At 38.5% G+C, this 27,687-nt stretch overlaps 1 protein-coding gene across 1 annotated transcript in view; it reads right to left on the bottom strand.

Annotated features, from left to right (window-relative positions):
- PCDH15 (protocadherin related 15) overlaps positions 1–27,687 on the bottom strand; it is a 280,874-nt gene that overhangs the window by 115,631 nt on the left and 137,556 nt on the right. Inside the window, exons 7-8 of the mRNA XM_053451264.1 lie at positions 26,919–27,029; positions 19,767–19,937 (exon numbers count right to left, since the gene is read on the bottom strand). Of these exons, the coding sequence (XP_053307239.1) occupies positions 19,767–19,937; positions 26,919–27,029 (282 nt within the window). The remainder of the gene's footprint in view (positions 1–19,766; positions 19,938–26,918; positions 27,030–27,687) is intronic.

Below are 27,687 nucleotides of genomic sequence, written 5' to 3'. Positions count from 1 at the left end.
CATGATTATCCCAGCTATGTAGAAATTCAAAGCCACACATTTGACAAGCTCTTTGATATGAGAAACAGTGAGGACCTTTTCAGTCTCTAAACCATTATGATGACAAATTCTGCATGTTTCGCAAAATTCCAGATATCTGGAGTGCATACAGTAAGAGAAAACTATATTGTTTAGTATTACTTTAATAAAATAATAATAATAATAATAATAAAAAGAGATGTTCATATATTCCCCTATTAAAATAAGATCTACAAATAAGAGTATCAGCAAGACTGTGAAACTAGTGTAGCATGTGGTCTGACCATGGGTCACCTTTCACTTGAGGAATGTACAAATCTGGACATAAAAATTGTGCTATGTGCCCCTATGTGTCTACAATGTATAAAATGCTTTCCAATACTTTCCAATCCAAAAAAAAATACATTGTTTATCTTTTGGAATGTACACTATTTGACCAGAAGTATATGGACACCACTCTTAATTATTAAGCTGAGCTGTTTCAGCCACACACACTGCTAAGAGGTGCATAAAATCAAGGATGTAGCCAGTCATTTCTATTGTCAAACAGTAGAATGGGTCGTACTGAAGAACTCAGTGACAGTTCTTGAAATGTCTATCCTGCTAAATCTGCCTCTGTCCAATGAAAGTACTATTATTGTGAAGTCCAAGCATCCAGGAGTAACAGATGCTCAGTAGACCATGCACACTCACAGACCAGAGCTGTGAGTGCTGAAGCATGTAACTCATACAAATCAGCCCTCCCCTGCAGTATCAATCACTACAGAGTTCCAAATTGCCTCTGGAAGCAACATAATCACAAGCACTGTGGGTTTGGTGGACGTCAGGAGAACGCTACCTACCAGAAAGCATAGTGGCTGTTATAGATACAAGGGTGTCCAACAAGTTCATATAGGTGTGATGGCCCCTATTCAAATACTTCTGGTCATATAGTATGGGCAGTCAACAATATGTAGGACGCACAACAAGGAAATCAAGGGTAGGGTTGGAGAAGTGTCTGAGGATCTCGACTCCTCGCTCCATCCCCTATGTTCCTTGCCTTGTTCGCTGTCCTTTGTGGCGTCTTGTACCATGTATGTCTTGTCTGGTTATGTTTAGAATCTGTGTTCTGTGTATTTATGTTCAGCTGTGTTGGTTATGCTAAATCCAGGCCTCCCTCACCTGAAGCCTACGTCATTACCACACCTGACCTTATCAACAGGCTTTACATGCCTGCCTCTCAGTAATAGAGGTGGGAGTTCATTAAGTGACTTTGGAGCTATAGCTCATGTCTGACTCTGGACATGTCTCTTGGATTTACACTTTTGCCAGCCTGTTACCTTTTTGACCTGGACTGCCTATTGGATTTACCCCTTTTGGAATGTTTCCAGTACCCAGTGAGTGTATATATACTGTATACTGTATACTTCTTCTGATGCAATGGCAAACTGAAAAGCAAAGACATGGTGATAGTTGAAGCCCATAGTTAGGAATTCAAAGGCACAGGACAAAAGGCGCAGCATTTAGCACATATTTAAATGAAAATTATTCAAGATAACATTCAGGGTAAATTAAACTTTAAAATGTTGTTTTATAATGTTTAATATTTGTATTTGATCATTTAATGACAAAAGCAATAATTTTAATGGTGAGGTAGAATTTAGTACCAGGTAATTAAATGCTTAAGGCATATTTTAAAGTATTTTTCCTTTTTTCATTAGTCAATTCAAAGGGCAATTATAAAAGTTTAATTTCTCATTTTTTCAATAATACATCATATTATGCAAGCAGAAAAATAATATCTGCATGATGTAATTTATTAAAAAACATTTCCACATTGTCATTTTATATAAAAAACTGAATTAAAATGAATAATGCTCTTTCCTCTTCTCTTCAAGCCCTAACTACTGTAATAAAAACAAAATATTCAAACATGAATGCCCCCACCCTCCTCAATCACTAACTTTCCTCAATTTAAGGCTATTTTCTGCAGAAAATGTGGAGATAGCACAGAGCAGAAAAGTGTCGTATATTGCTGGTAAGAATGAGAAGACAGAGGTCCATGCATGTCCCAGTACTGATCTCTTCTAGGCCTTCATTATCCTTTATGGCACATTGGTGAAACAAAGTGTTACTAATAGATCCCATTTGGTGCACAGTACAAAAGAAGCCAAAGTCAGCTCTTTGATTCTTCTCACACAGAACCAAAAGCTCTATCCTGTGTAAGTATCTTTCTTGGAGGGGGGGGGGCTCATTTTGGGTACAATGCTAGATATACCCATTTCATCAGGCTAGAAAGGCAAAAAGCTCAATTCCCCCAAGACAAGTCTATCCAATCTATCCAGTTGGTGTTGATACATGTATATGGACAACCAGTAAAAGAAAGAGCCTTGGAAAGAGCTATACATGGCCCCCCTGTCTATGTGTGTTGAATATAACAATTTCACGTTATTTTCGGTAATGCTGACACACAAAAAAATCACCCATATTACTGAACTCCTCGTCTCTCCCGTAGTACAAGGGAAACAGAATATATTGTTGCTGCTACAGTTGTCACAAAAAGCATTGACTTATTTAAGAAAAATAATTTGTTAGTTTACACTGATTTATATGGTGTAACATTTCCAACTTTTGCAGCTTAATTAATGTTTGATGGATCATTACGACTAATTTTACACATATTTTAGGAGCAAACCTCTACCATACAAATTATCAATCTATTTAAAGAATTCATATTTGAATGTTAACCATTTTGTTATCATTCACCATGAAGCAATACTTTGTGTGTGTATTATGATTAAATGTGCCACATTATGCAGAGTTTATCAGTGTCTTACTTGCATATCAAGATTTTATTAGGAATCCATACTGGAATATTTTAGTGCAGGCTTATCTATTGCTTTGCTTATAATACTATTTCTATCATTTAAATAAAAAATTAATACACTGTATCTTTGCATTCAGGAAGCATACAATCTCCTTTAAGAAGCACAGAAATGTATAAACAGGTAGTCAGAAAATGTAAATCAGTAAGATTTATATTTATATTTACATTTACATTTACGTTAATAATGCATTAAGCAGAGAGTGGCGTTCAGAGGAACAGTGAGGATTAAGCTGTATGTATATCGCTAAAACCATGCATCCCCTATGATTAAATTAGAGCAGTCAAAATCTGTGTATGTGTATGCATGTCAAAAAGTGTGAGAAAAGTATCCTAGTCCTAGTAATGTACGTTACATTTTCTTAGGTGCTGTCACCAAAATAGATTTACATCCAGGTATTCCTAGCTACAAAGACTAATTTCATGGTTCCTATCCTTTGTATTTGTAAAGTGTATTTAACATCCCATGCAGGACTAGACAGCCCATTGTACAGTGCCTGACAGTGTCTCATTCCTACTGGCGCCTGACAGTGTCTCATTCCTACTAGTGCCTGACAGTGTCTCATTCCTACTAGTGCCTGACAGTGTCTCATTCCTACTAGTGCCGGACAGTGTCTCATTCCTACTAGTGCCTGACAGTCTCTCTTATATACATTTAGCCTGGGGCTGAGTGCTTTAAATATTATTATTATTATTATTATTATTATTATTATTATTATTATTATTATTATGTGAATAACATGCCATAAGTTATACACCTTTGTTTAAACCAGTTAAGATTAAGATTGTGTAATTGTAAAATGTGCAATGAATTAGGCCTGATTTTGGTTGCATGAATGCAAATATTCCTGCAATATATTATGATGTACCAGACTGTGAAAATGTGCTTTGGCCAACTATATAATTCAATGAGTACAATGTGTTTTTATAGTATGATAGTAGTAGTAGTAGTAGTAGTAGTAGTAGTAGTAGTAGTAGTAGTAGTAGTAGTAGTAGTGGTAGTAGTAGTAGTAGTAGTAGTAGTAGTAGTAGTAGCAGTGAAATTGCTCTGTGTGCTATTTCAGTACTAAGCAAAGTGCATATGTGAGATGATTCTGAAGCATTCTGTTGATAAAATATACTACACAAAGAATTTAATGAATCGCAATCAACAAAGATGTAAAAAATTGACATAAGTGTATATACTGCATGTCTTAATTAAATCTATAATACAAACAGCGTGGTTTGCCATATAAGTAATTTAAACAAATCTATGAACTAATAAAATAATAAAATATGTTTATTTGACTGTAAAGCTTGGCTCACTCCCTTTTATTAGGTAAATGGTTTGTTTAAAAGAGCATTTTAGGACGTATGCAGCCTATTAATTCAGATAATCATTATATAGTTAAATTCAATTTAATGAAACACAATTTCAAGGGCATTATCAACAATCCTAAATGCAGAAACATGTATTGGAATATGCTAACCTCCAGTTTCTACAAATTCTAGACAAATTGCCAGGTAAATACATTTTTGTTTATGTAATTAAATAAATAGTAATACTAAAACATTGTTCCTGGATGCACTAAGCCAAGATATTACCGCTAAGTCATCAATTCAGCAAACCTCGTAAAATGTTCTTCTTTTTGTTTGGCGCGCACAGTTATTAAAGCAGTTTTATTTCCTTTATTTTGTGCCCATATTTTTATGCATGTTTTGTTAAGTTATTCTGATAAAAATATAACCAGAATTTCCATTTAAGTATTTTCTTTTGCAATCTATGCTCAATGTGTTTAAAAGAACCTACAAGGTTTTCTTTTGATCTCTTGGATTTAAGACAAATTCTATGAATTTCCAAAATTTGCATAGATTAATAGCACTAACATCTCAAGATTCACTGAGCCCCAAAACGGGTACACATTTATTTTTTTACAATTCATTTTCTATAATTATTTTTTGTTCGGTTTAGGTGTCATAAATTGAGATTCTTTGTCACAACAATTAGGTCATTAGTAATGACAAGTACAGAAAAGTATTTCCCAGTAAAAAAAAAAAAAATCAGATTAAGGAAATATATGGTAGATAAGGAGCAGACTGGGGAGTAGTATAGAAAGGATATGGAAATGCTCATATTATTTTTTCAATTCATTATATAAGTGGCTCAAGAGAGCTGCTGTATAAAGATTTCTTTCCAAAGCTTTGTTTCATTTCTAAATAAACCATTCTGTGAATCATATTGAATACACACAGACAAAAAACAGCTGCTTCTATAGGTGTGAAGGACTTCAAGGACAATGTATTACAATAAATGCAGCAACTGGTGGAGAGCAAAAAACTAGAACTAAAGCTAGAACAAAAAATGTGTGCTGATTAAGATACTATACAAAAAGGTGTTTTCAGAAATAAAGAAAATAACTGCTTTGACTATTATCCTGGCTGCTGCTTCTACTTTCCCTCTGCGATTGAGGGTGATACATTTGTATGCTTTTGTAGGGAAACGTACACAAAACCTTCTAAATGTATATGAAAAACTCTAGTGTTTTTCTACCTTAGCACAGAGGGGTGCCACAACATTACAGAGGCAAAGAAGAAGACTTGCAACTTCCTCCTCTATGTTTTACTTGTCTTCCATTTAATCTAGATTGTAAGCCACTCTCCGTTTACCTTATGTCATGAGCATACATGAGATCTTCCCAGGTTTTACCCAGAGTCTCCTGGAAAACCTCAGAGTCTCCTGGGTAGCTGGGACCCTCTGGTGTGGGCTAAGGTGGGTGCCACCTGGAATCTAAGGTGACCAACGTGGTTATATAACATGTGAGGGCCACAGCCTGCATGGAGGGAGGTAAGGGGGAGGAGGAAGGAACAGCATTGTGAGAGAGGAGTTGTAAAAAAAATAAATAAAAGAATATATTTATATATATATATATATATATATATATATATATATATATATATATATATATATATATATATATATATATATATATATATTATGTTGGGTCAGTGTGTGGGTGTGTGTTAGCATCTGTGTGCATATGTTGTTAAAACTGTGTGTGTGTGTGTTACTGTATGGTGTTAGCAACAGTGTGTTACTAGGCTCACCCCTGCCTACCTTGGGATGTTCCCAGGCATCCTCGTGAATTTTTCATACTATATATACTAATCTTATAACATGCCTTGGATAAATTAACTATAAATAAAAAGTAAAATAAATATCAAATTCTTTGTATACATCCACACAATATAATGGAATCCTTTAATACTGTCCTTTCCCTTCGATATTGTTCTTCATTCTGATAGAAAACAATTGTAGCCATCTGACATTTATAATACCAACAGACCTGCTGCCAGATGAATATACTTTTAGCCAAATTGATGCTGTCACCCTATCTACATACAACCTTGACCTCTAGTAGGCTACCCTGCTATATATTTATAGGAATAAAAGAGGTACCTTGTACTGCAGGACCAACTGAGCCCAACATCATGAATATAAAGGTGACATTAAAGCTTTTTTCCAATAATAACAACAAGAAATGTATTACATAATAATAAAGCTATTTCCTAGCGACAGAGGAGATCTTAAAATAATTCTGCTGGCATTTTTTTATGAATAAATTCCATATCAAACTATGCTGAATCCAGTTCGGCTACATTTTATTGAGTGGAAATACAAAGCCACCACAAAGCTGCCAGGAAAGTATATATCTATTAAGCAGGCATATCATGGGTGCTGTTCCTCCTACTTAGCTGAATAATAATCTATACTGGACAAAATATTCGTAATGCTGTTAAAGGCACATTCTAATGTCTCTGACACATCTGCCATGGAAAAAAGCATTCTGAAGTACTATGTAAACAATTACACGTGCATTCTTCCAAAACAGAGAAAAAACACTTACCTGATACAGAATTTGCAGCCATGCTACAAAAGTAACAACGGCATGCAGTGCAACCTCAATACAGAAATGTGGGAACTGACAACAGAGGAGATGGTCCGGACCGCCATCGATATGTGAAAGGTTTAGACATTAATGGTTGTGTGTTGAGTTATTTTGAGGGCACAGCAAATTTACACTGTTATACAGGCTGTACACTCACTACTGTACATTGTAGCAGAGTGTCATTTCTTCAGTGTTGTCACATGAAAAGTTATAATAAAATATTTACAAAAATGTGAGGGGTGTACTCACTTTTGTGATATACTGTATCTACATATACACATTCATTCTTTCTGATAAGCCATACTGCTCACACAACCCTCCCTTACATTGTTAGCTCTAATTTTTAGAAGAGCTACAAGTTTATTTGTAACGTTTATCACCTACTGTGAAAGTAATTTTTTGAATACGGTTAATTTCATATTAAGATGTTGTTTATATTATGCAAACTATACTGGTGCTCTCTCTTAGTTGGTCCCAGCTCACTTCATGATGTCTTTGGCCACAGTGATATTAGGAACTATGAATAGGGACAAAGCTTGCATTTTAAAGTATATTTGCAAAACACACTAGTCATAAATATGTATCTTATTTATCACTAGTGTGTTTTTCAAATATACGTTAAAAAGCAGAGTTTGTCCCTATTCTAAACAAAACTTATATTTGCAATTCCTCCAAAAATTGGACCATGAAATATGAGGCTGGTATTCAATTATTTCGAGGGCTGGTTTTAATTCCCAGACCAGTGGCAGGAACGTGTTTCCATTGAAATCAAAGAGAAGACATTACACATCCACACTAGGGTCTAAACAGGCATTTAGCTGGGGTGATCCATTTGGGGGATTCTGTAGAATCTTCCCTATTCATTTGCAAAATGGACCACTAAAGTACATTTAATAACTGGAACGTCCCTTTAAATTCTGGAACCCCATCCAGATCTAGTTATTTTATCATATCATGCATTAACAGGAAATCCTTACATTTAGCCTAAGACACAAATGGAAAATGATTATAGTATGAAAGTTTTTGTTGCCATAGGAACAGAAAGTACTTCTTAAGAGAATTCTGTATTGTTTTTAACTAAAGCGTTTTGAATATACTTGCAGATCTGAATAGTACCTTTAACTAAAAAAACTCCAATAGAGAGAAATACAGAAAAGTGAAATATTTCCTTTTCAAGATCCATTGTGACTTTAAGGACCATTATATTCAAGGTAGCCATTGGTATTACAGAACAAAAATTAAAATGTCCATTTATATAAAAATTTTACAATAATGTTTGACAAAACAGAGATGGAAAAAAATCTGTCCTATGGAAAATAGAAAACAAGCAAAACAGTAAGCAATACTATAAGTTGACAAAACTTGGCTTTATCACCTTTATCTTCCTTGTGTTTTTAAGTTCAAATAGAGGACAGAGTTAGCACTCATCGGTCCAAGAATGGAATAGGTACTCATTACCTTTCCAACACACATATGGTCAAGACAAACTTAAAGTCTCAAGCCATATTTTAACCTGAATCTGAGACGAGGACTGATTAGGGTCTTGCATGGGGGTCCCTATGTTCCTGTTTTCTACAGTTGTCTGTCCATCCTAGCTGGATTTTGGACACAGAGGGGCAATACAAGCCTGAGTTGACATTAGAAGTGTGGTACATGAAGTCAGTCGCAAATACAGACATATTTAACTATTTTCTAAAAATATATTTCACATATTTTGCAGCAAGATGATTTAATGTGATTATGTCGCACAATGCAGGCGATCATCAGGAGATAGAAAAAATAACATAGGATAGGTGAGTATCCCATTAAAGAACAGATTCAAACTATAATATTAATATATGTGACTTTTTGCTGCAAATATTGCATATTTAATTTCTTTTGCATATAGTTCCCCTTTAAGCCGAGCTTTTACTAATATTATATGAAAGAAAAACACTTAAGGGCATTGTGCTTGGCACCAAAAAAAGGGAAATGATGTCTTCAAAAAACACACAAAACAATTTAGTGCTACATTAAAGTCAACCGCACGGCAAATAAAATATTTGTTAAAAACATTAAAAGAAATGGCATTGCATTAACATAGGTTATGAATTGCAAATGGAGCCATTGTTGTAAACATTAAAATGAATTGAAGAATGATCTAATTTCTATGGCGTCAAAACTAGTTAGGAAATAACATTTAAAGGGAAACACTAAAATATCGCTTTCTCATCAAAGTATATAATGGTATATAATACCAGTTGTAAAAAGTTTAATAGGATATAGTGCATTGCTTACACTGGGAGATGGGCAGATAGCAGATTTATAACATGACATTACATGGTGTGTGTGACCGAGTGCATCGGATGAGACAATTTTTACATAACTGTTTGTTAATCTATGAAAAGTTAAAAATTACTTTTACATAACACTTTACAGGCGATGTTATGACTTGCCTATTGAAACTTACAGTATTATGTCATTATCTGATATAGAAAAAAAACTATTTCATAAAAAGACACAATTTCAATGAACATATATTGTTCATTTTATTAATAGTGATCAAAGACGATCATAACATTGCAATTACTTTTTCACAGGGGGCATTGCGCATATCCTAAGACACAATTACAGAAAATAAAACATTTAGCCATAATTTCCATTTAAGTAGACATCTAACAGATGTGAAGAGATTAAATTTCTTCAGTAACATTCAATACTTTTAGTACAAATGTGTTTTAGCTACCTTAATGAGTCATTATCAACATACATAGAAAAATGACATTTTTGAAAGCTTAGTATTCTAAATATTATCCTCTCCAAGATATCACAAGCTTAATAGAACTGAAAACAATCACCACTGAGGAAAACTCATTACTAAGCCCCTTTGCTATTCTCTGTAGCCAACATACCACATGCACAGCGTGCAAAACAGGCCTATAATCCAACAGTAGGAATTAGATTGTGTTATTCCATCCTTTTATTGTACAAACTAGGATACAGAAGAAAATTACTCATCTAAAGATAAGCATCCAATAAAATGAAATTGCTATTTTATATGTTTTTCTTGAGAAGGATAAAAAGAAACAGACAGAGTATATGAGAGATAGTCTATCAAACTGAATAAATTGAACATTAGGGCCTCAGAGTAAAGGGATAGATTCTCAGGGTCACACAGTATGGAGCTGACTCCCAGTTTGTGCTTTTGCTTCTAGTAGGTTATGGTTTATATCCCTGCTTGAATGAAGATGACTCCTTTAAGTGTATCTTTGAATAATGACAAGTCAAGGTTTTCAGGAGGACTAGTATTAGAGTCATTTGGGTATGACATTTGGTGAGTCACTACATATAATCTACAAGATGAGATATTAAAGGGTTAATATTTCAAGAGTTTCAGGGCATTGGCCTGATCTGCTCTCCAAATGCAAAACATCTCCCATATACATCGATCAGCCATAACATTATAACCAACTGCCTAAAATTGTATGAGGGCCTCCTTTTGCCGTCAAAACAGCCCTGACCCATTGAGGTATGGACTCCACTAGGCCTCCGAAGGTGTGCTGGGGTATCGTTAGACGTTAGAAGTAGATCCTTTAACTCTTGTAAATTGCGAGGTGGGGCCTCCGTGGATCGGACTTGTTTGTCCAGCACATCCCACAGGTGCTCCACTGGATTGAGATCTGGGGAATTTGGAGGCCAAGTCAACACCTTGAACTCTTTGTTGTGTTCCTCAAACCATCCCTGAACCATTTTTGCCGAAAGAGGCCAATACTACCAAGGAAAACTGTGTCTATTAAAGGGTGTGCATGGTCTGCAACAATGCTTAGGTAGGTGGTATGTGTCAAAGTAACATCCACATAAATGACAGGACCCAAGGTTTTCCAGCAGAACATAGTCTAAAGAATCACACTACCTCCGCTGGATTGCCTTCTTTCCATAGTGTATCCTGGCACCATGTGTTCTCCAGGTAAGCCACGCGCATGCACCCAGCCATCCATGTGATGTAAAATAAAACGTGATTCATCACACCAGGTCACCTTCTTCCATTGCTCCATGGTCCAGTTGTTACACTTATGTGTCCATTGTAGGCGTAAAGTAGTGCAGCCTTATACGCAACAAACGGTGTTGCATTGTGTGTTAATAATTTTCAGCAATTTGAGCTAACGTAGCTCTTCTGTTGGATTTGACCACATGGGCCAGCCTTCGCTCCGCACATGCATCAGTGAGCCTTGGCCACCCATGACCCTGTCGCAGCTTCATCGATTTTCCTTCCTTGGACGACTTTTGATAGATCACAGGGAACTCTGCTCAGACAACCCCGCTGCTAAACGCACCTCTTCCCGGCTGCAGGAGAAGTCGTGTACGCGAATCGCGCAGCGCTCTTCACGCTGCCCGGACTAAGCACCAGGGACTCAGAAGTACCGTTAAGTTGGGGGGGGGATCCAGGTGTCCTGCATCACTGCGGGGGATCTGGCTCTTAGTCTCATAGTCAGACCTAGTTGAGGTCTGATTGTAAGACGACCCCGATTATAAGACGAGGGGTATTTTTCAGAGCGTTTGCTCTGGAAAAAACCTCGTCTTATAATCGAGCAAATAAGGTAAATATATTTTATGCATTGGCTTTAGAAGCCGTTAACAAGAATAATGAAATGTGTATGTGTATGACATTATTTGCGGCATCTATATGAATTAATTCAGATTTCTACAATTCCATGCTGTGATCAGGACTGTGGCCAGTTGAAGTCAAAGTAACATTAGATTTCACGCTGAAAGAAATGTAGTTAAAATGTGTCTTCCTGCCGTTTATAACACATTATCCCATACTGCCTATAACCTGTGCAAAGGTTTAAGATCAAGATTTGCTAATTATCCGCATGAAATGGCATCTGCTGAAAATCAGGTCAACAATTTACACTGAACATCTGTTATAAACTCTCAATCCATCAAACTCCATCATGCAATTAAAATCAGTTCAATTTCAATTACAATACAAATAAACCCTCATCAGAATGCCAAATACATTTACATACGCAAAGGAAAAAAAATAAAGATTCAAGGAAAAAACTATTTGGGCTAACAAAATCTTTGATCTTGACTCTTGAATAATCCTTCAATAGGTTTTGCTTAATGTCTGAAGTACTTTGCAAATTGTACTTTTTGTTTTGTTTTTCACTAGTTTTCTTATTCTTCAGTTATGACAAAAATATTTTTTTCCCACAGATCCTAGGGTTACTTCAGAGAAATTATGATTATATTTCTATTACAATAAATAAATAAATGACATAGCTAACACCAAGTGTTTTGCAATGGCAAATTTTCAATGACAATGGATGAAGGAACCACACAGGTCAATGACGCAGATCTACTTGAAGAATACTTAATAACTACATTAGTCAGTTCTAAAAGGGACTAAGAAACATTGACATTACTGCATTACTGACATTATTACTGCAAGTTCTTTATCAAGGTTAAAATAAAGACTGAGCAAAGAAAATGAATTATTTTACTACACAACAGATTTAATCCTGAATTTATATTGTAAAGAGTATTTGGGTCCGCAACATGGGAGAAAATAAGCATAAACATTTAATATGCCAATTTTACTAATTTGGCCAACCTCAGTGAGAACTCGACATCCTGTAGGTGAACACCTTTCGTGCTTTGCACCCAACAACTAAGAGCAGACTCCAATCCTCTTTACAATATTACAATATCAGCCAATTCCTTCTAGGCTTTTAAGCAGCTAGGCTCCTGGGTTCCTGTGTTTCTGTGTATTTCCTGGTCTCGTCTGACTTCCCTCCTGGCTAGGATGACCACATGTCCCGGATTGCCCTGGACAGTCCCGCAATGGGACTTTAAGTCCCGGGTCCCGGGCAGCCTCAATCTGGGACAATCCATATACACACACCTGTGTGTGTGTGATCTCATGCGCTTCATAGTGTGTCCCTGAATGGCAGAAATAAAATATGGTCACCCTACTCCTGGCTCCTGTTCTCTGGCATCGATTCCCTGACATCAATGTTCATCTGGTTACCCACTTTGGTTACTGACCCTGGCTTGTTTCTTGTTTTTTTTTTCTTTGGATCACAATCTTGCCTGTTTGCTTTTTATTTAATAAAGTATATTTATATTTTATTTTTATGTGTCAGTCTGGTTCCTGTTCGGACGTAGCGGATGAAGAAAAAAGAAAGAAGACAGAAGAACAGAAGATGTAAGAGAAGAAGCAGAGCTGCTTGGCAAGGAGACAGGGACACGACTTGGCGAAACAAGAGCATTTCGTTAAAACATGTACGAATCTAAATTCACAAGTCTAGAAAAGACTGGGTGTATTGAGTGTACTAATCATAAATTATTTTATTCCTCTATAATTAAGAATAGTTTTGCATTTTGGGTCTGATATACAAACTGGGGAAATCCTCATTAGACATGACCCTCAAAAATATTTTTTATATGGAAGGAATCTCAGTAAAATAATTAAGCGCTCCATTATACATTTTGGAAGAGGGATTAAAATAAAATCTAAATGTAAGGACTTACCTGCCTCTCCGGTCCCGCCCCGTGGCTGGTCCCGCGACGCTGCCTCCTCAGCCGGCTTCCCGGGCAGCTAGTACCACCGCTACCCGGTCGGCGTCTTCACCGCGTGGCCGACCACGCGGCAAACAGGTAGCACACATACATAACGTGTTCTTATAGCCTCGGGTGACCTCCTTAATGCAGGACACACCTCCACCTGTCCCTATTTAAACCTGGACTTCCTCTTCTGGTTCACCCTTGGTTGGTGTATTCTGTGGTTTTCCTGTACGAGTTGCTGTGACTATTTCTTCGTTTGACCCGGCTTGCTGACTTCGTTCCTGTCTCCTGATTTGGCTCCTGATTCCTGTTCATCTGGTATTTGATTCGGCTTGTTTGACCTCGTCTCTGGATTCTGATTTGGCTTATCCTGATTACCTGTCTGACTTTCTGGTTCCTGTTTGGCCTGGCTAACTCTGCCATCTGGGGTCCTACCTCACCATAATCGTTACAGTACCAAGGGTCACCATGGACCCCGCGGAGATTGGCCAGAAGATGTCTACCTGTGAAGCCCGTATTGAAAGTCTGGATCATCGCATGGACCAGTTTACGCAGGCTTTGCAAACACTCCTGGCGAGGACCGATCCAGCACGTGGTCCTCCTCCTGTGCCTGCTGCTGCACCTGTTGCTGTTCCACCGCCTGCTGATCCAGGTCTTCATACCCTCCGTTTACCACCTCCTCCCAGATATGGAGGAGATCCTGCTACCTGTCGTGGATTCCTCAATCAGTGCTCCATTAACTTTGAGATGTCTCCCTACTTGTTTCCTTCCGACAGAGCTCGTGTGGGGTATGTCATCTCCCTACTCACTGACAGGGCTCTGGCCTGGGCAACTCCTCTTTGGGAACGCAATTCTCCAGTGGTCAACGATTATACTGACTTTGTAACCACTTTCCGTCAAGTGTTTGATAGGCCGGGTCGCGGCCATATTGCCTCGTCAAGTCTTTTTTCACTGCGTCAGGGTACACGCAGTTTATCTGACTATGCCATTGAGTTCCGTACACTGGCTGCAGAAGTGGCATGGAACAACGATGCCTTGGTTGCTGCCTTCACTAATGGCCTATCTGACTGCCTAAAAGATGAGGTGGCTGCCCGGGACCTGCCCACGGATTTGGAAGAACTCATCGCCTACATTGGCCACATTGATCTGCGCCTCCGGGAACGCCAGGTACAGCGAGATCGCCAAAGGAGGGCTCCAGTACGTTTTGTTCCACGTCCGGCTTCTTCTGACTCTGCTTCTCTTCCGCCTGAGGAGCCCATGCAGATCGGCTCCACACGTCTCTCTGAGGAGGAGAGATCCCTGCAGCGGCAACAGAACCTCTGTATGTACTGTGGCAAACAAGGACATTATGTGCGTTCCTGCCCTGTGAAGCAGGGAAACTACAAGGCCTAAGGAGGGTTGGGGTACCTCCTCTAGGCCTTTCTGCTGCCTTTCCCCATGACCGGGCGCCTCGTATGTTTGTGCCTACATCTCTCACTATTCAGGAAAGCACCATTCTGGCTCCAGCCCTTATAGACTCTGGAGCTGCAGGAAACTTTATTGACCATGACTTCTGCAGGCTCCACAATATACCCTTGCAGGAGAAAACCTCCCCGATCTTCGTGGAGGCCATTGACGGTCGACCTCTTCAACCTGCAGCGGTGACCCACGAAACTATCCCGCTTCGTCTCAGAGTTGGGGTTCTCCATACAGAGACTATAACGCTCCATGTGATAACTACTCCAGCTGCCCCCATTGTCTTGGGCTACCCTTGGCTGCAGCTGCATAACCCTGACATCGATTGGTCTACCCGTGAGATCACTTCCTGGCGGTGCTCCTCCTGCATGTTCCCTCAACCATGCTTAGTGAAAATCGCCTCTTTGGATACCACCACCCTGCCTCCGCAATACCAGGGATATGCTGACGTGTTTGATAAGAAAGAGGCTGACTCCTTGCCTCCTCACCGTCCCTATGATTGCCCTATTGACCTGCTTCCTGGCACCGTACCCCCAAGGGGCAGAGTGTATCCGTTATCCCCGGCCGAGACTGAGGCCATGGAGGCCTACGTCCAAGAAAACCTCCAAAAGGGCTTTATCCGCCGCTCCGCTTCTCCCGCCGGTGCAGGCTTCTTTTTTGTGTCTAAAAAAGATGGCGGTCTACGCCCGTGCATAGACTATCGGGGCCTCAATCGAATCACCATTAAAAACACATACCCCTTGCCACTCATTACCGAGTTGTTCGACCGCCTGAAGGGATCAAAGGTGTTCACTAAATTGGACTTACGTGGTGCTTACAACCTCATTCGTATCCGTCAGAACGATGAGTGGAAGACAGCTTTTAATACCCGCTCTGGCCATTACGAGTATACAGTAATGCCATTTGGGCTCTGTAACGCCCCAGCAGTATTTCAGGAATTCGTTAATGACTGTTTCCGGGACTATCTTCACCAATTCGTTGTCATCTACCTTGATGACATACTTATCCACTCGCCGGACCCTATTTCACATCGGATACACGTTAAAAAGGTCCTGGCACGCCTTCGTGAAAACCGTTTATACGCTAAATTGGAGAAATGCGTATTTGAAGTTTCCCGCGTACCCTTCCTTGGTTATGTCATTAGCGATACAGGGTTCGAAATGGATCCTGACAAGCTGCATGCCATTCTGCAATGGCCTCAACCACAAGGACTGAAAGCCCTCCAGAGGTTCCTCGGCTTTGCTAACTATTATAGACGATTTATCCGAGACTTTTCTAAGGTTGTGGCTCCCATGACTGCGCTCACTAAAAAGGGGTCTGACTGTCATAATTGGCCTGCCTCCGCTGTTCAGGCCTTCCAGAAATTGAAGAATCTGTTTGTGTCTGCTCCGGTCCTCGTTCACCCTGATGTCTCTCAACCCTTCGTTATAGAAGTAGACGCTTCAGAAATCGGCGCTGGAGCGGTCTTATCTCAGCGGAAAACATATGAAGGGCCGCTACATCCTTGTGGGTTCTTTTCCAAACGCTTTTCTCATGCGGAGAGGAACTATGACATCGGCAACCGGGAACTACTGGCAGTCATCCTCGCCCTTACTGAGTGGCGTCATCTCCTGGAGGGTTCCCGCATACCTGTTACTATTCTCACAGACCACAAGAACCTCCAGTATATTGCTGATGCCAAACGTTTAACCCCCAGGCAAGCACGATGGACTCTCTTCTTATCCCGTTTTAATTATGTTATTTCCTATCGCCCGGGGTCTAAAAATACCAAGGCCGACGCTTTATCCCGTATGTTCTGCACAGCCACAGAGGAGAAACCAGACCCGGAACCCATCGTCCCAGCTAACCGTATTATCTCCGCTGTATCTCTAGCCATTGCTTCTCCCCTCCTGCAACGCATTCAAGCCAGCCAACCATCTGCTCCAGCCCATACCCCACCTGGCAAACTGTTTGTGCCTCCTGTGTACCGTGAAAGGATACTTCAGTTACACCATTCCACAAAGTTTTCTGGCCACCTTGGTCTTCGACGCACCTGCCAGGCCCTAGGCCTCCGTTTTTGGTGGCCCTCCTGGAGACAAGACGTGGCTGATTACCTCAGATCCTGCCGCATATGTGCCACTACCAAGACCCCCAGGACTCCTCCAGCTGGTCACCTACGGCCCCTTCCAGTGCCTTGTCGTCCCTGGACCCATATTGCCATGGACTTCATAGTGGAACTTCCTCTATCCCGCCGCTACACCACCATACTCACCATCGTGGACCGCTTTTCCAGGATGGTTCATTTTGTTCCGCTAGTTAAACTTCCCTCAGCCAGAGAACTCGCGGACATCTTCATGAGAGAAGTTGTTAGACTCCACGGAATTCCCCAGGACATCGTATCTGACCGTGGAGTCCAGTTCATCTCCCGGTTCTGGAGGTCCTTCTGTAAAGCCATAGGTATCACCCTGTCCTTTTCCACGGCTTATCACCCCCAAACCAACGGGGCAGCGGAACGTTCTAATCAGCGCCTTGAACAATATCTACGAGCTTTTGTTAACGACAACCAGAACGACTGGGCTGACCTCCTCCCGCTTGCGGAGTTCGCCCTCAATAACTCCGTGCAAGGCTCCACCCAACACACTCCCTTTTATTGTGTCTACGGTTTCCACCCGGTTGTTTCGCCTACAGACACCCCAGAGGTAGGGGTACCTGCTTTGGACGCACACCTAAAACACCTGTCTTCTGTTTGGTCCTCTGTCCGCTCTGCGTCCATAGCTGCTTCTCAGACACAAAAGAGGTATTATGACCGTAAAAGGTTACCTGCCCCTTCCTATATGCCTGGAGACAAGGTGTGGCTCTCTACCCGTCACATACGCCTTCGCTGTCCTTCGCAAAAACTAGCACCGTGCTTTATTGGACCATACTCCATCCTCCGCCGTATCAACCCTGTCACATATGAACTGAACCTGCCACGTAACCTTCGTATTCCTCGCACGTTTCATGTCTCCCTCCTGAAGCCAGTGTTGTTCTCCCGTTTTACTCGTCCTCTGGCCAGCCCTGGTCCCGTTTCTGTCACTTCCTCGGAGAACTACGAGATCCGTTCCATCCTCGATTCCCGCATCTTCCGGGGTGCTCTGCAATATCTGGTTCACTGGAAGGGTTATGGACCTGAAGAAAGATCTTGGGTGCCCGCCTCCGAAGTCCGCGCGCCTCGGCTGGTTCGCCTCTTCCATTCCAAATACCCCGGGAGGCCTGGCAGGGGTCCTGGTCGCCCTTCGGGCGGTTCTCGAGGGGGGGGTACTGTAAGGACTTACCTGCCTCTCCGGTCCCGCCCCGTGGCTGGTCCCGCGACGCTGCCTCCTCAGCCGGCTTCCCGGGCAGCTAGTACCACCGCTACCCGGTCGGCGTCTTCACCGCGTGGCCGACCACGCGGCAAACAGGTAGCACAGCGCCACCGTGTGGCCAAAAAGTAATATTACACGTTACATACATAACGTGTTCTTATAGCCTCGGGTGACCTCCTTAATGCAGGACACACCTCCACCTGTCCCTATTTAAACCTGGACTTCCTCTTCTGGTTCACCCTTGGTTGGTGTATTCTGTGGTTTTCCTGTACGAGTTGCTGTGACTATTTCTTCGTTTGACCCGGCTTGCTGACTTCGTTCCTGTCTCCTGATTTGGCTCCTGATTCCTGTTCGTCTGGTATTTGATTCGGCTTGTTTGACCTCGTCTCTGGATTCTGATTTGGCTTATCCTGATTACCTGTCTGACTTTCTGGTTCCTGTTTGGCCTGGCTAACTCTGCCATCTGGGGTCCTACCTCACCATAATCGTTACACTAAATAAAACACATTACACGTACACAAAGATATAATTTAATAACATTTCTGGTTTCAGTGGCATATAACGCTCAATAACTTTTATTGTTTCCGGACACAATTTAAGTGCCCAATGTATAACTTCCAAGTAAGATGGAAGCATTATGTATAAATGTGAAATAAAGAAAAAGAAGATTTCCGGTACTACTCTCTACAAGTATAAATATAAATGCTTTTAGAATTTTTTTTATTTAGCTACACCAGTGTCAGAATGTAACCAATATTGTCATTTTATCTTTATCTTCTAAAAGAGAAGGTCACAGACATAAATTTGAAAGCCAAATAGACGCCTAAAATGTTGATTAATTGTGAATCCTTACAATGAATAATGAACAGATATGAATAAAACAGAGTTATGATTCATCAGAGATATACAGAAGGACAAGGAAAAAAAAACAATGGAGCCTATTTAATTTAAAGATTATTGTCAGCAAAATGCAAATATTGATTTTTTCAATTGCTGTGTTATTTCTGTGTGGATGTGTATCGCAGGAGCCAAATAAAAACCTTCAGGACATCTTTGAAGTACAAGAAGAAGCCTGCTTACTCTCAGAAAACAACTGGGCCATTAGTGTCTGAAAATAAAGCTATATGAGTATAATTATGATACCATTAGCCTAGCCAATAGATTTATTACTTATTACAATACTTTGTTTCTGTCCATATGTACGTGCATCCTATCTTCACATGGAAAAAATATTTTCTCCTTTTCTGCATAAATTACAGTGCGATATAGAGTAATGTGGGTTACCACTGACAAAACTTGGACCTTCCTTGTACAATCATCACGCTGAGCTGAAGTTTTGTAGCAATGCTAATGAAGTCCTATAGTCAGAATGTCCCACTGGGTGGTTATGACTAAGCTGTTCCATTGCTTACCAAAAGCAGTACGATAAGAAGTCACTGTGCTTGTCTAGTAGAATGAGCCAAGATGACACAGCTAGAACACATATCATATGATAATATGCAGTCTTCTGAAAACTTTATATTATGCAAAAACAAGTTTAAAAAAAGCACAATATTTTTGAAAACATTTTTTAGCCTCAAACTAGTAATAAAAATGGTGGGAGCTCCACTTTTAAGTGCATCTGTTACTTACTGGACCACTCAGCTCTGGCAGACTAGCTCGGTATGTTAAAGGACGACAGTCACGGGTGTTGTTCACAAGGTTGCAAGGAAGGAACACAGGTCCAAGATCGTCTCCATCAAGAACGTCAACCGTTAACGTGGTTGTGCTTGTTCTTCGTTCATTAGGGTTAGGTGCACGATCCTGTAAAGATTTTTAGTTGAGGATTTTTTAAATATATTGTCATAGTAAAATAAAAATTCATTAGAGAAAACATGATGCCTTCATAAACACGGTATTGGTTAAGGGTGGTTTGGGGAGCTGTGCTATTTCTTAAAAACGTTTTGATTTTGATTCTGAAATAGAGCAAATAACATGATTTTTAACACCTTCATTTTTAACATATTAAAATTCCACACTGTTTTTTTCTGAAATAACAATTTGCTCATCTTTACATAGTAAAAAAAAGGAGGATAGTCAAATAAAACAATAATGTTATTGATTTAAGTGGTATTATCACTACAGCAAGCAGCAGGCTTGTCCAATCCGCTTTAACAACATAAAACGCCTTTTATTCAAAACCCTGAATGTCTGCTCCTAGTTTATTAACCAGATTATGAATTATTACTTACATCTCAAATTGCATAAAGTCAGCATATTAACAGCTGGAAAGAAAGCTCACAGTCAAAAAATCCATGTGTTATTTTTTTGTATTTTATTATTCTTTGATGTTGTTTTCATGTTTTCAGTGGTACACTTTTAAAATAGACTTTAGGCATTTGAAATTTGCTTGTCCTTTCCTGCTCATCTCTCTTTGCATCGCACGATTCTGATCCATTATTCAGTCTCTCAAAGAAGTTAAAATTTTAACCTTGCCTTCTCTATTGCCTCTTGGCTGCCCCTTGCAACCTTTTTGAAATATTCTAAAACAAGGTCATCTTGAATGGCTTCTGCTGAATGTCTTCTAGTTATACAATGCTTATCAATATCTCCGTAAAGAAAAAAATCACAAAAGTATGTCACACATGCAGTCCCATTTTATAATGGACAACTCATTCACGCATAACAAGAGCCGGACAGAGGGAGCCAAAGCGCATTTTGTCCAGTGGTTGTGTCGTGTATCTGGAAAGAAAACAAGCCTGCTAGTAGTTTCTCAGCATTAGTGTGAAGAAGTGTGTAGATGAGTGCAACAGAATGACAGAGTAAATACATATAGTTCAAAATAATACCTAATGTTATTAGAATCAGAACTGACCACAATGTTTCAAGCGTTGTTAATAAAATATGAGATTAAGCTTAAATCTCAACTCAACTCTGGTTTTCTAGGTCTTTTGTTGTTCTTAATGCAAATCTCTCTCTTTAGATATTGATATTTTGATCTCTGCCTCTCTGTATATATATATACACATTTGAATTGTCTCTATCCGTACAAAAACATGTATACGTCCTAAAATAGATAACCTTCTCTGCCCAAGCAAAGAGCAATTTCAGAATAATACTGCCCGTTCTTTCAGGTGGAAATCAACCTTGACAAGTCACTGGCAATAACTCTACTGAGATTGGAAGGGAAGTTGCTGGAAGAAAAGGAAGATCATATTTTGTTGTTTTAAGTGAGATGATAACTGCTGGATGAAGAAGACAAGTCTTCTTATGTAAGAGTGGAAAGTGGAAAACAGCTTTTAGATGATTGCAGTGTAGATCTATCCGCGGTATGGAAAATAACATTTGGAGAACACAAAGAAAAAAAAATGCAATATCCTGGCTTGTCAGAAAGCAATTTATCCATTATTTTTTATTTTTATTCCCATGAATTTTAGGGTTTGTCAAGTATCATACAAAGAAGGACAGAACCTAGATTTTTTGCCAGATACTGAAGGCAAACTGTAAATTCCAAGAATAAATTGGAATAGTATAGGATACTTGTCTGTATGTGTGAATTATATATGTGTATATAATTTATTATTCAAACTTTTGGTAGGATATGATTCTTATCGTCAGGGAATTGTTTTAAATGCCAACTCATGGCTTGCCCTGTCCTTTTCAGTAATGTGCCTCATTAGCCTGTCCAGGGGGGCTGCATGCCAGACAGGTCACAGATAGGTTCAACCCTAGCTCATCTGCCCTTTCACATACAACAGAACAAAGTCATACCAAATATCACTACCTCTTTGCATTAAATATAAAAGTTCAGCCGAGACTCTTCATGTCTAGGCATGTAGAATATGCAGCATTGTATTTACACTTAACACTTAGATATATTTTAACACTGACCTACCAAGTGGACATCCAAGATGTATTTTAGAATTTCTCATGCATATGCATTGCTTTCTACAGAAAAAGACATGTAGCATCCCAGTATCACCACCCATCCACAACTATAGACAGTGGATACACACATAGATATTAGTCCCTTGTTCCTATATCAAGGCTTTTCCATCCCTAAACATTATGGTGGAACGTAATCTTGCCTGTTCAAAAAGATTGTATTTATATAGCTGTATTAATTTTACTATCATTGGAATTATTGTGGAAACAGCAGCTTGCTGTAACTCAGGAATGATGAGATATGTAAATACAGTAGTGTAGTAATCAGATGTCTCTTCTTATAATATCTCTCTTCTGCTCATCCAATCCCCTCATATCGAACTTGCCCTTTTGCCTGAACACCCCCAGATATCTTCCGTGCAGGAGCTGTGTGCTGCTGGACAAATCTCCTGGGATGTGATATTTAACCACAGTCCAGTGCTTATTCAAGACCCCCCCTCTGTGAATGCACAGAAAAGAAAAGTCACTGACTGGGTGATACAAGCAGCCAATCAGCGGCAAGACTCGTCGGATCAATACAATCTACTTATTACCCTTTTAAAGAATATATATTAAAGTTCTCATAAAGTACGTTAATATAGATTATTTTCTGTGAGACAATCAAGGGAAGGAATAACCATGAGATTCTGTGACCATGAAATTAAGACTCCTGCCCAGTATGCATATAAGGTGGGATTCTATTACACATATACCGTATTCCTTATTAGACACAGTTATAAAGGTTAGTTTACAGTAGAGAATTGTAAAAAAGTGGGATTTAGGTAAATTGGCAGATTGCATGCCAAACTAGTGTGTCTGCCTAAGTATAGCTTCTTATGTGCTATATCTACTGGACATGGATGATATGAATGCTTTCTTTTCCACTGGCCTGAAATGTCATGATCTCTGTGACATTAAGGATCTTCTTTTCTGACCTCTATTAGTGCCCCTACTGGATTACACATGACCCCTTATTACAGTTTCTATGTCAGCACCGAGGAAACCTATCCAGTCTGAAGGCTAATACTGTTATAAAGGATATCAAATGTACAATAGTGAACATATGACTAAGAAAGGTTACAGTTTGGATACATGAACCAAACACATTTTGCCTGCTGTCTTTGTAAATGTTTTGCTTTATATTTTGTTTAACACTTTCCTGTACAACACATCACAGACTATCCCTTCAACCAGCAAAAATGGCATTTGTCTATCATGACATTAAATGTGCCAGAAATTAGAATAATTCCATTATGAATCATTCCCTTTCTGAGTACATTCGATTTCTTAAAGGGAGTTCCCTGATATGGCATCACCATGAGAGTGATAGATAAGCAGAAGAGCATTCTGGCAGAAGTGGTAGAAGTTAACATAGTGAAGAAATCTGAATATGCATGGCATAGACATAAGGCAAGCGTAAATATATGTCAAAAAACATGTGGGGCAACAAAAAGTGGATCTGCCTAACTAAATCATAATATGCCATAATATGTGCTATGCATTCCTTTGACCATCAGGTTGCTCAAATGTGCACTAGTTTCACCCCAGTTGGAACATATAGGCCCCTTTACTATCTTTTATTATAATCTTTTATTTATATAGCACCAACAACTTACGCAACGCTTACACTTTTTCATATCTTCATTTTTAGGAGGGATAGCTCTTTTTTACCCAAACCCCTATTCTCTCTTTCTCCATTGATACATTGTTCTATAACTGTAGAGGTGATTAAATATATACGTTAATGGAACAAAATTGCTCTTCACATAAAATGTGTCAACAAAAATATACTATTTTTAAATGCCCCACATAAATACCAATCTGTAGGTCACAAAGCCTCATAAAAAGTGAAAAAGATAAAAGATAAAACCTCATAACTATGCTTCAAACAAAATAGGTCTAGAACTATTTGTCGGAAATGGGATATATTTGGGAAAAGGGGATTCCAGCAACATGGAAATTAAATCTCAAATTCTGGGCCCTAGAAATCTAGATATGAATTATAAACATTATGGTAAAGTCATTCTAATGGTAGGAATGATAGCAGGTATTGGTTTTGGTCTGCATGCAACTATGAGAGTGGGGATTCAGGTAAAAGGTTGCAGACTTGTTATGGACTGCAATACATATGAACACATGAACAAAAATAAAAAAGATCGACTAAACCACAGTCAAGGGCTGACACTTGGTAGCAAAATAAAGGGTCCCTATAAACAGAGAAATATATATATATATTTTTATCTAGTCTGCCCATTTTTCCTGATGTAATTCAAATATACAAGACATTGATATGTGGCAGACTTTGTTCTTGCATTCAGATGTAAGGTTCTGACAAGCAAACATAGGTTCTAACTTCTAACGCAGACAACTGGCTTTGTAAAACTCAATGTAACAACGCAAAGGACTTCTGAAGACTCTAAGGAATCACAGATCCTCACTGTTCCCTGAGGTCTTATAACTTCACCTCACTGACAAAGCTGATGAAGTTTAAAATGTACAAATTAAGATGTTGGTCCCATTTTGCAGACTATGTTTTATGTGATAATGGTTTTATTAGCATCTCTAATGGCACAAGGGCGCAACAACCTGAGCATCACGAGAGTCTATGTAATATAGGAAAAAAATTGCACATTGCTTTATTCTTGGTTAAAATAGTGTGGTAGAGTGAATGTGAGTAGAATTTGCATGTCCTCACCTGTCACTTGCAAAAATACAACCCCACTGGTATATTTAGGACTTTAATAATAATAATAATAATAATAATAATAATAATAAACGAAAATAAATTGGGGTGAATATGATTAAAAATGAAAAAAAAATCTAATTTGATTGAGAGAGAGGCTTTAACCCTATTCTATATCCCCCTTCCCTTCATCCTTGACATATGGACTTCCTTATTCTATCTGCCTAGAGGCATACCTACTGTAATGTCAATGATGAAGGAGATGGAGATGGAGACAGAAACAGACTTGGTAGTGTTCTGCAAAGAAATCTGAACTATCATTTCTGGTCTAGACAGCATTTATGGTTGAGGCTAAATTCTAATGCAGGATGATACTAGGTATGTCTCTCTAAAATTAGAGCACAAAAAGTTACAAAACCAGCCAAAAAATGTTAAGCAATCATGTCTAACCATGCTTGTAGGCTGCTGCTCTTCCAGATCCCCACACTGCCCATGTCCAACTTGGTACATATTTGCTACAAGCCGTCTGAGTTTCTACAGATGCTGCATTTGAAACTATAAAGTAACCAGAACACTGGGCAATATGATAAAAAAAAAAGTTTCCTCCAAGGCAAACTATTTATAGTAAATAAACCTTGGATCTCCCACATAAAATGTAAATTCCATAAAAAAGCCAACAAACCATGACTTTTCTTTGTGTGCGTTTTATTCCCCCATAGCAGGGTATTTTTAATTTAATTAAAAAACACACTTACGCAGGGCTCAATAATTAATCTTCAAAGACACAGAATAGCAAAACAATTAGCAAAATACCCAAAGGAACTTCTTTAACATATCAATCTGTAAACAAATTTGAACTTGGAACTACTTAACAACTTTGCAACATCATTCTTCATAATAATTCATAATCTCCTTGCCAATGTATGAATGTGTATTAATATAATATGGGCATAATAAGATGGATAGTCAGGTCACACAATACAGTACTTGTAATGCTGGCTAGCTACAGTTAGTTACTTGCCCAACGGTATGCCTACTAAATAATTAAAGTCTAATCTTTGCCCAAAAAAGTAAATGGCCAAAGCATTTAAGTAAATGTCACAGGCTCCCTTTTTCTTTATTTTGTTCAGCTGTCCTTGATCACATTGTTCTCATCTTGCATAACACCTAATTCATCCACCAGTGTTATAGCCTAAAGAACAATTCACACTCAAACAAGATATAATGGTTGTACATGTGATTTTATAATTTATTTAAAAACAGATTACCTTCATCTGTGTAGACATGCAGTGTTTTTCTAAGTGGAATCAGCACACGCTGGGCTATGTTATTGAGACGCACATGCTAAACATGTGGATCCAGTTGAGCAGTTGATGTTTTTTTTCTACTGTGGAACATGTATTTTTGCTTGGGAATATGGATTTAGTATACAATCTGATTTTTCAAGAAATTTCTAGGTTTTAGATCACTCATTAAGTGGAAATACTCATAAATACTGCATTGAAAAAAGTGAGTGCTGAAAGCATATTGCCAGTTGTGGGTGCATGTTAAGCAGCTATAAGAAAACGGGTTGGACTGGAGATTTTTCCCAGCTTTTCCATATTTTTTTCATTAAAGATAAATCTTACTGCACTCCTCTCCCTAATACACAAATAAAAAAGAAAAAAAAACTTATATATTTCACTCTGCTACAAGCTCTGCGCTCAAAATAGAGCAGAATATTACACGTGCATATAGTTAATGTAACTGTGGCATACATTATTATCCATCTTTGACAAGGTATAATATTTTATTGCACATTCTATAAAAATGTCCTTGTTTATGAAAGAAAAGCAAATTGTATCCATTAAAATAACATGAAATGGATCAGAAATACAGTGTAGCCATTGTTAATGTTTTAAATGACTATTGTAGATGGAAGCGGTTTTTAGATTTATGTTTTTGCTACTATAGAGTGTGGCACCTTTAATCGTACATTAACAATTTATTATATTGCTTTCATGCAATGAAATGGTTTGCTTTATTTTCTCTCTAAGTATAGTGTTAGGCTAAATGTTATTCAATTGTTCAACCATTTTCAAAAATAAAGAGGTAAAGGTAAAGAGAGCCGATACATGGGTGTAAGAATATAAGGAAAAAGGAGGGGTAAGAGTAAACATAAGTGTTTTCTTAACCATATTAGAAAAAAAGTAACTTACGTTTGCTTGGACTATGACATAATAGCGTGTCTTGTCTTCATAATTCAACCTGCGACGCAAGACTACCGCTCCCGACAGTGTGAGGGGGATGCCAAAAGTCTCACTTGATGCCTAGGAAGCCAAAATTGTTTATAAAAAAATGATTTTGAAAGGGTGCAAAACTTAAGTCTCTAGGGCAATAACAAAGTAAAGAAACATTTTACTTTATTATTGTTACATCACTGTTTTTTTATAAATATTTTATTAACTAGTACAATCACATTTTCTTAAAATGTAGGATATTTACCCAACTATTTTAACTTATTACAGTAGTTTCACACAATAATGTAAGAAAAAAATCACCTGTACTGATCTAAATGAGTCATACCGCACAGGAATAATTAGAAACATACAAAAAAAAAGTTTCTTTAATCATTTACCAGTTTCACAAGTTTTTATCATAGAAAATATGGTTGCATTGCATTTTTATAATGGACATTATTTCCTTTATTCAAACCATTTTGTATATATTAAATGTAAAATAAAGAATAGTGTTTGTCAGTTGCCACCAAAACCCTTTGATTCTTCCTTGTCATATTCTGTACCACACAGAATGCCTTCCAGCGGCATAAAGCATTGAAGTGCAAAAATCTAGAATTCACCTTGTTCTTTATATATTTAAAGAAAAAAAAAACACACACACATTTATGTTTTACTGCTCCATAATAAAAAAAAACTTTCAAAATCACGGGAAAAAGCTATACAATTAATTTCTAAATGTAAAAAGCTG

Source organism: Spea bombifrons, chromosome 11, assembly GCF_027358695.1.
Source record: "Spea bombifrons isolate aSpeBom1 chromosome 11, aSpeBom1.2.pri, whole genome shotgun sequence".
Lineage (NCBI taxonomy): Eukaryota > Metazoa > Chordata > Amphibia > Anura > Pelobatidae > Spea > Spea bombifrons.
This window is presented reverse-complemented; position numbering and strand designations above follow the sequence as displayed.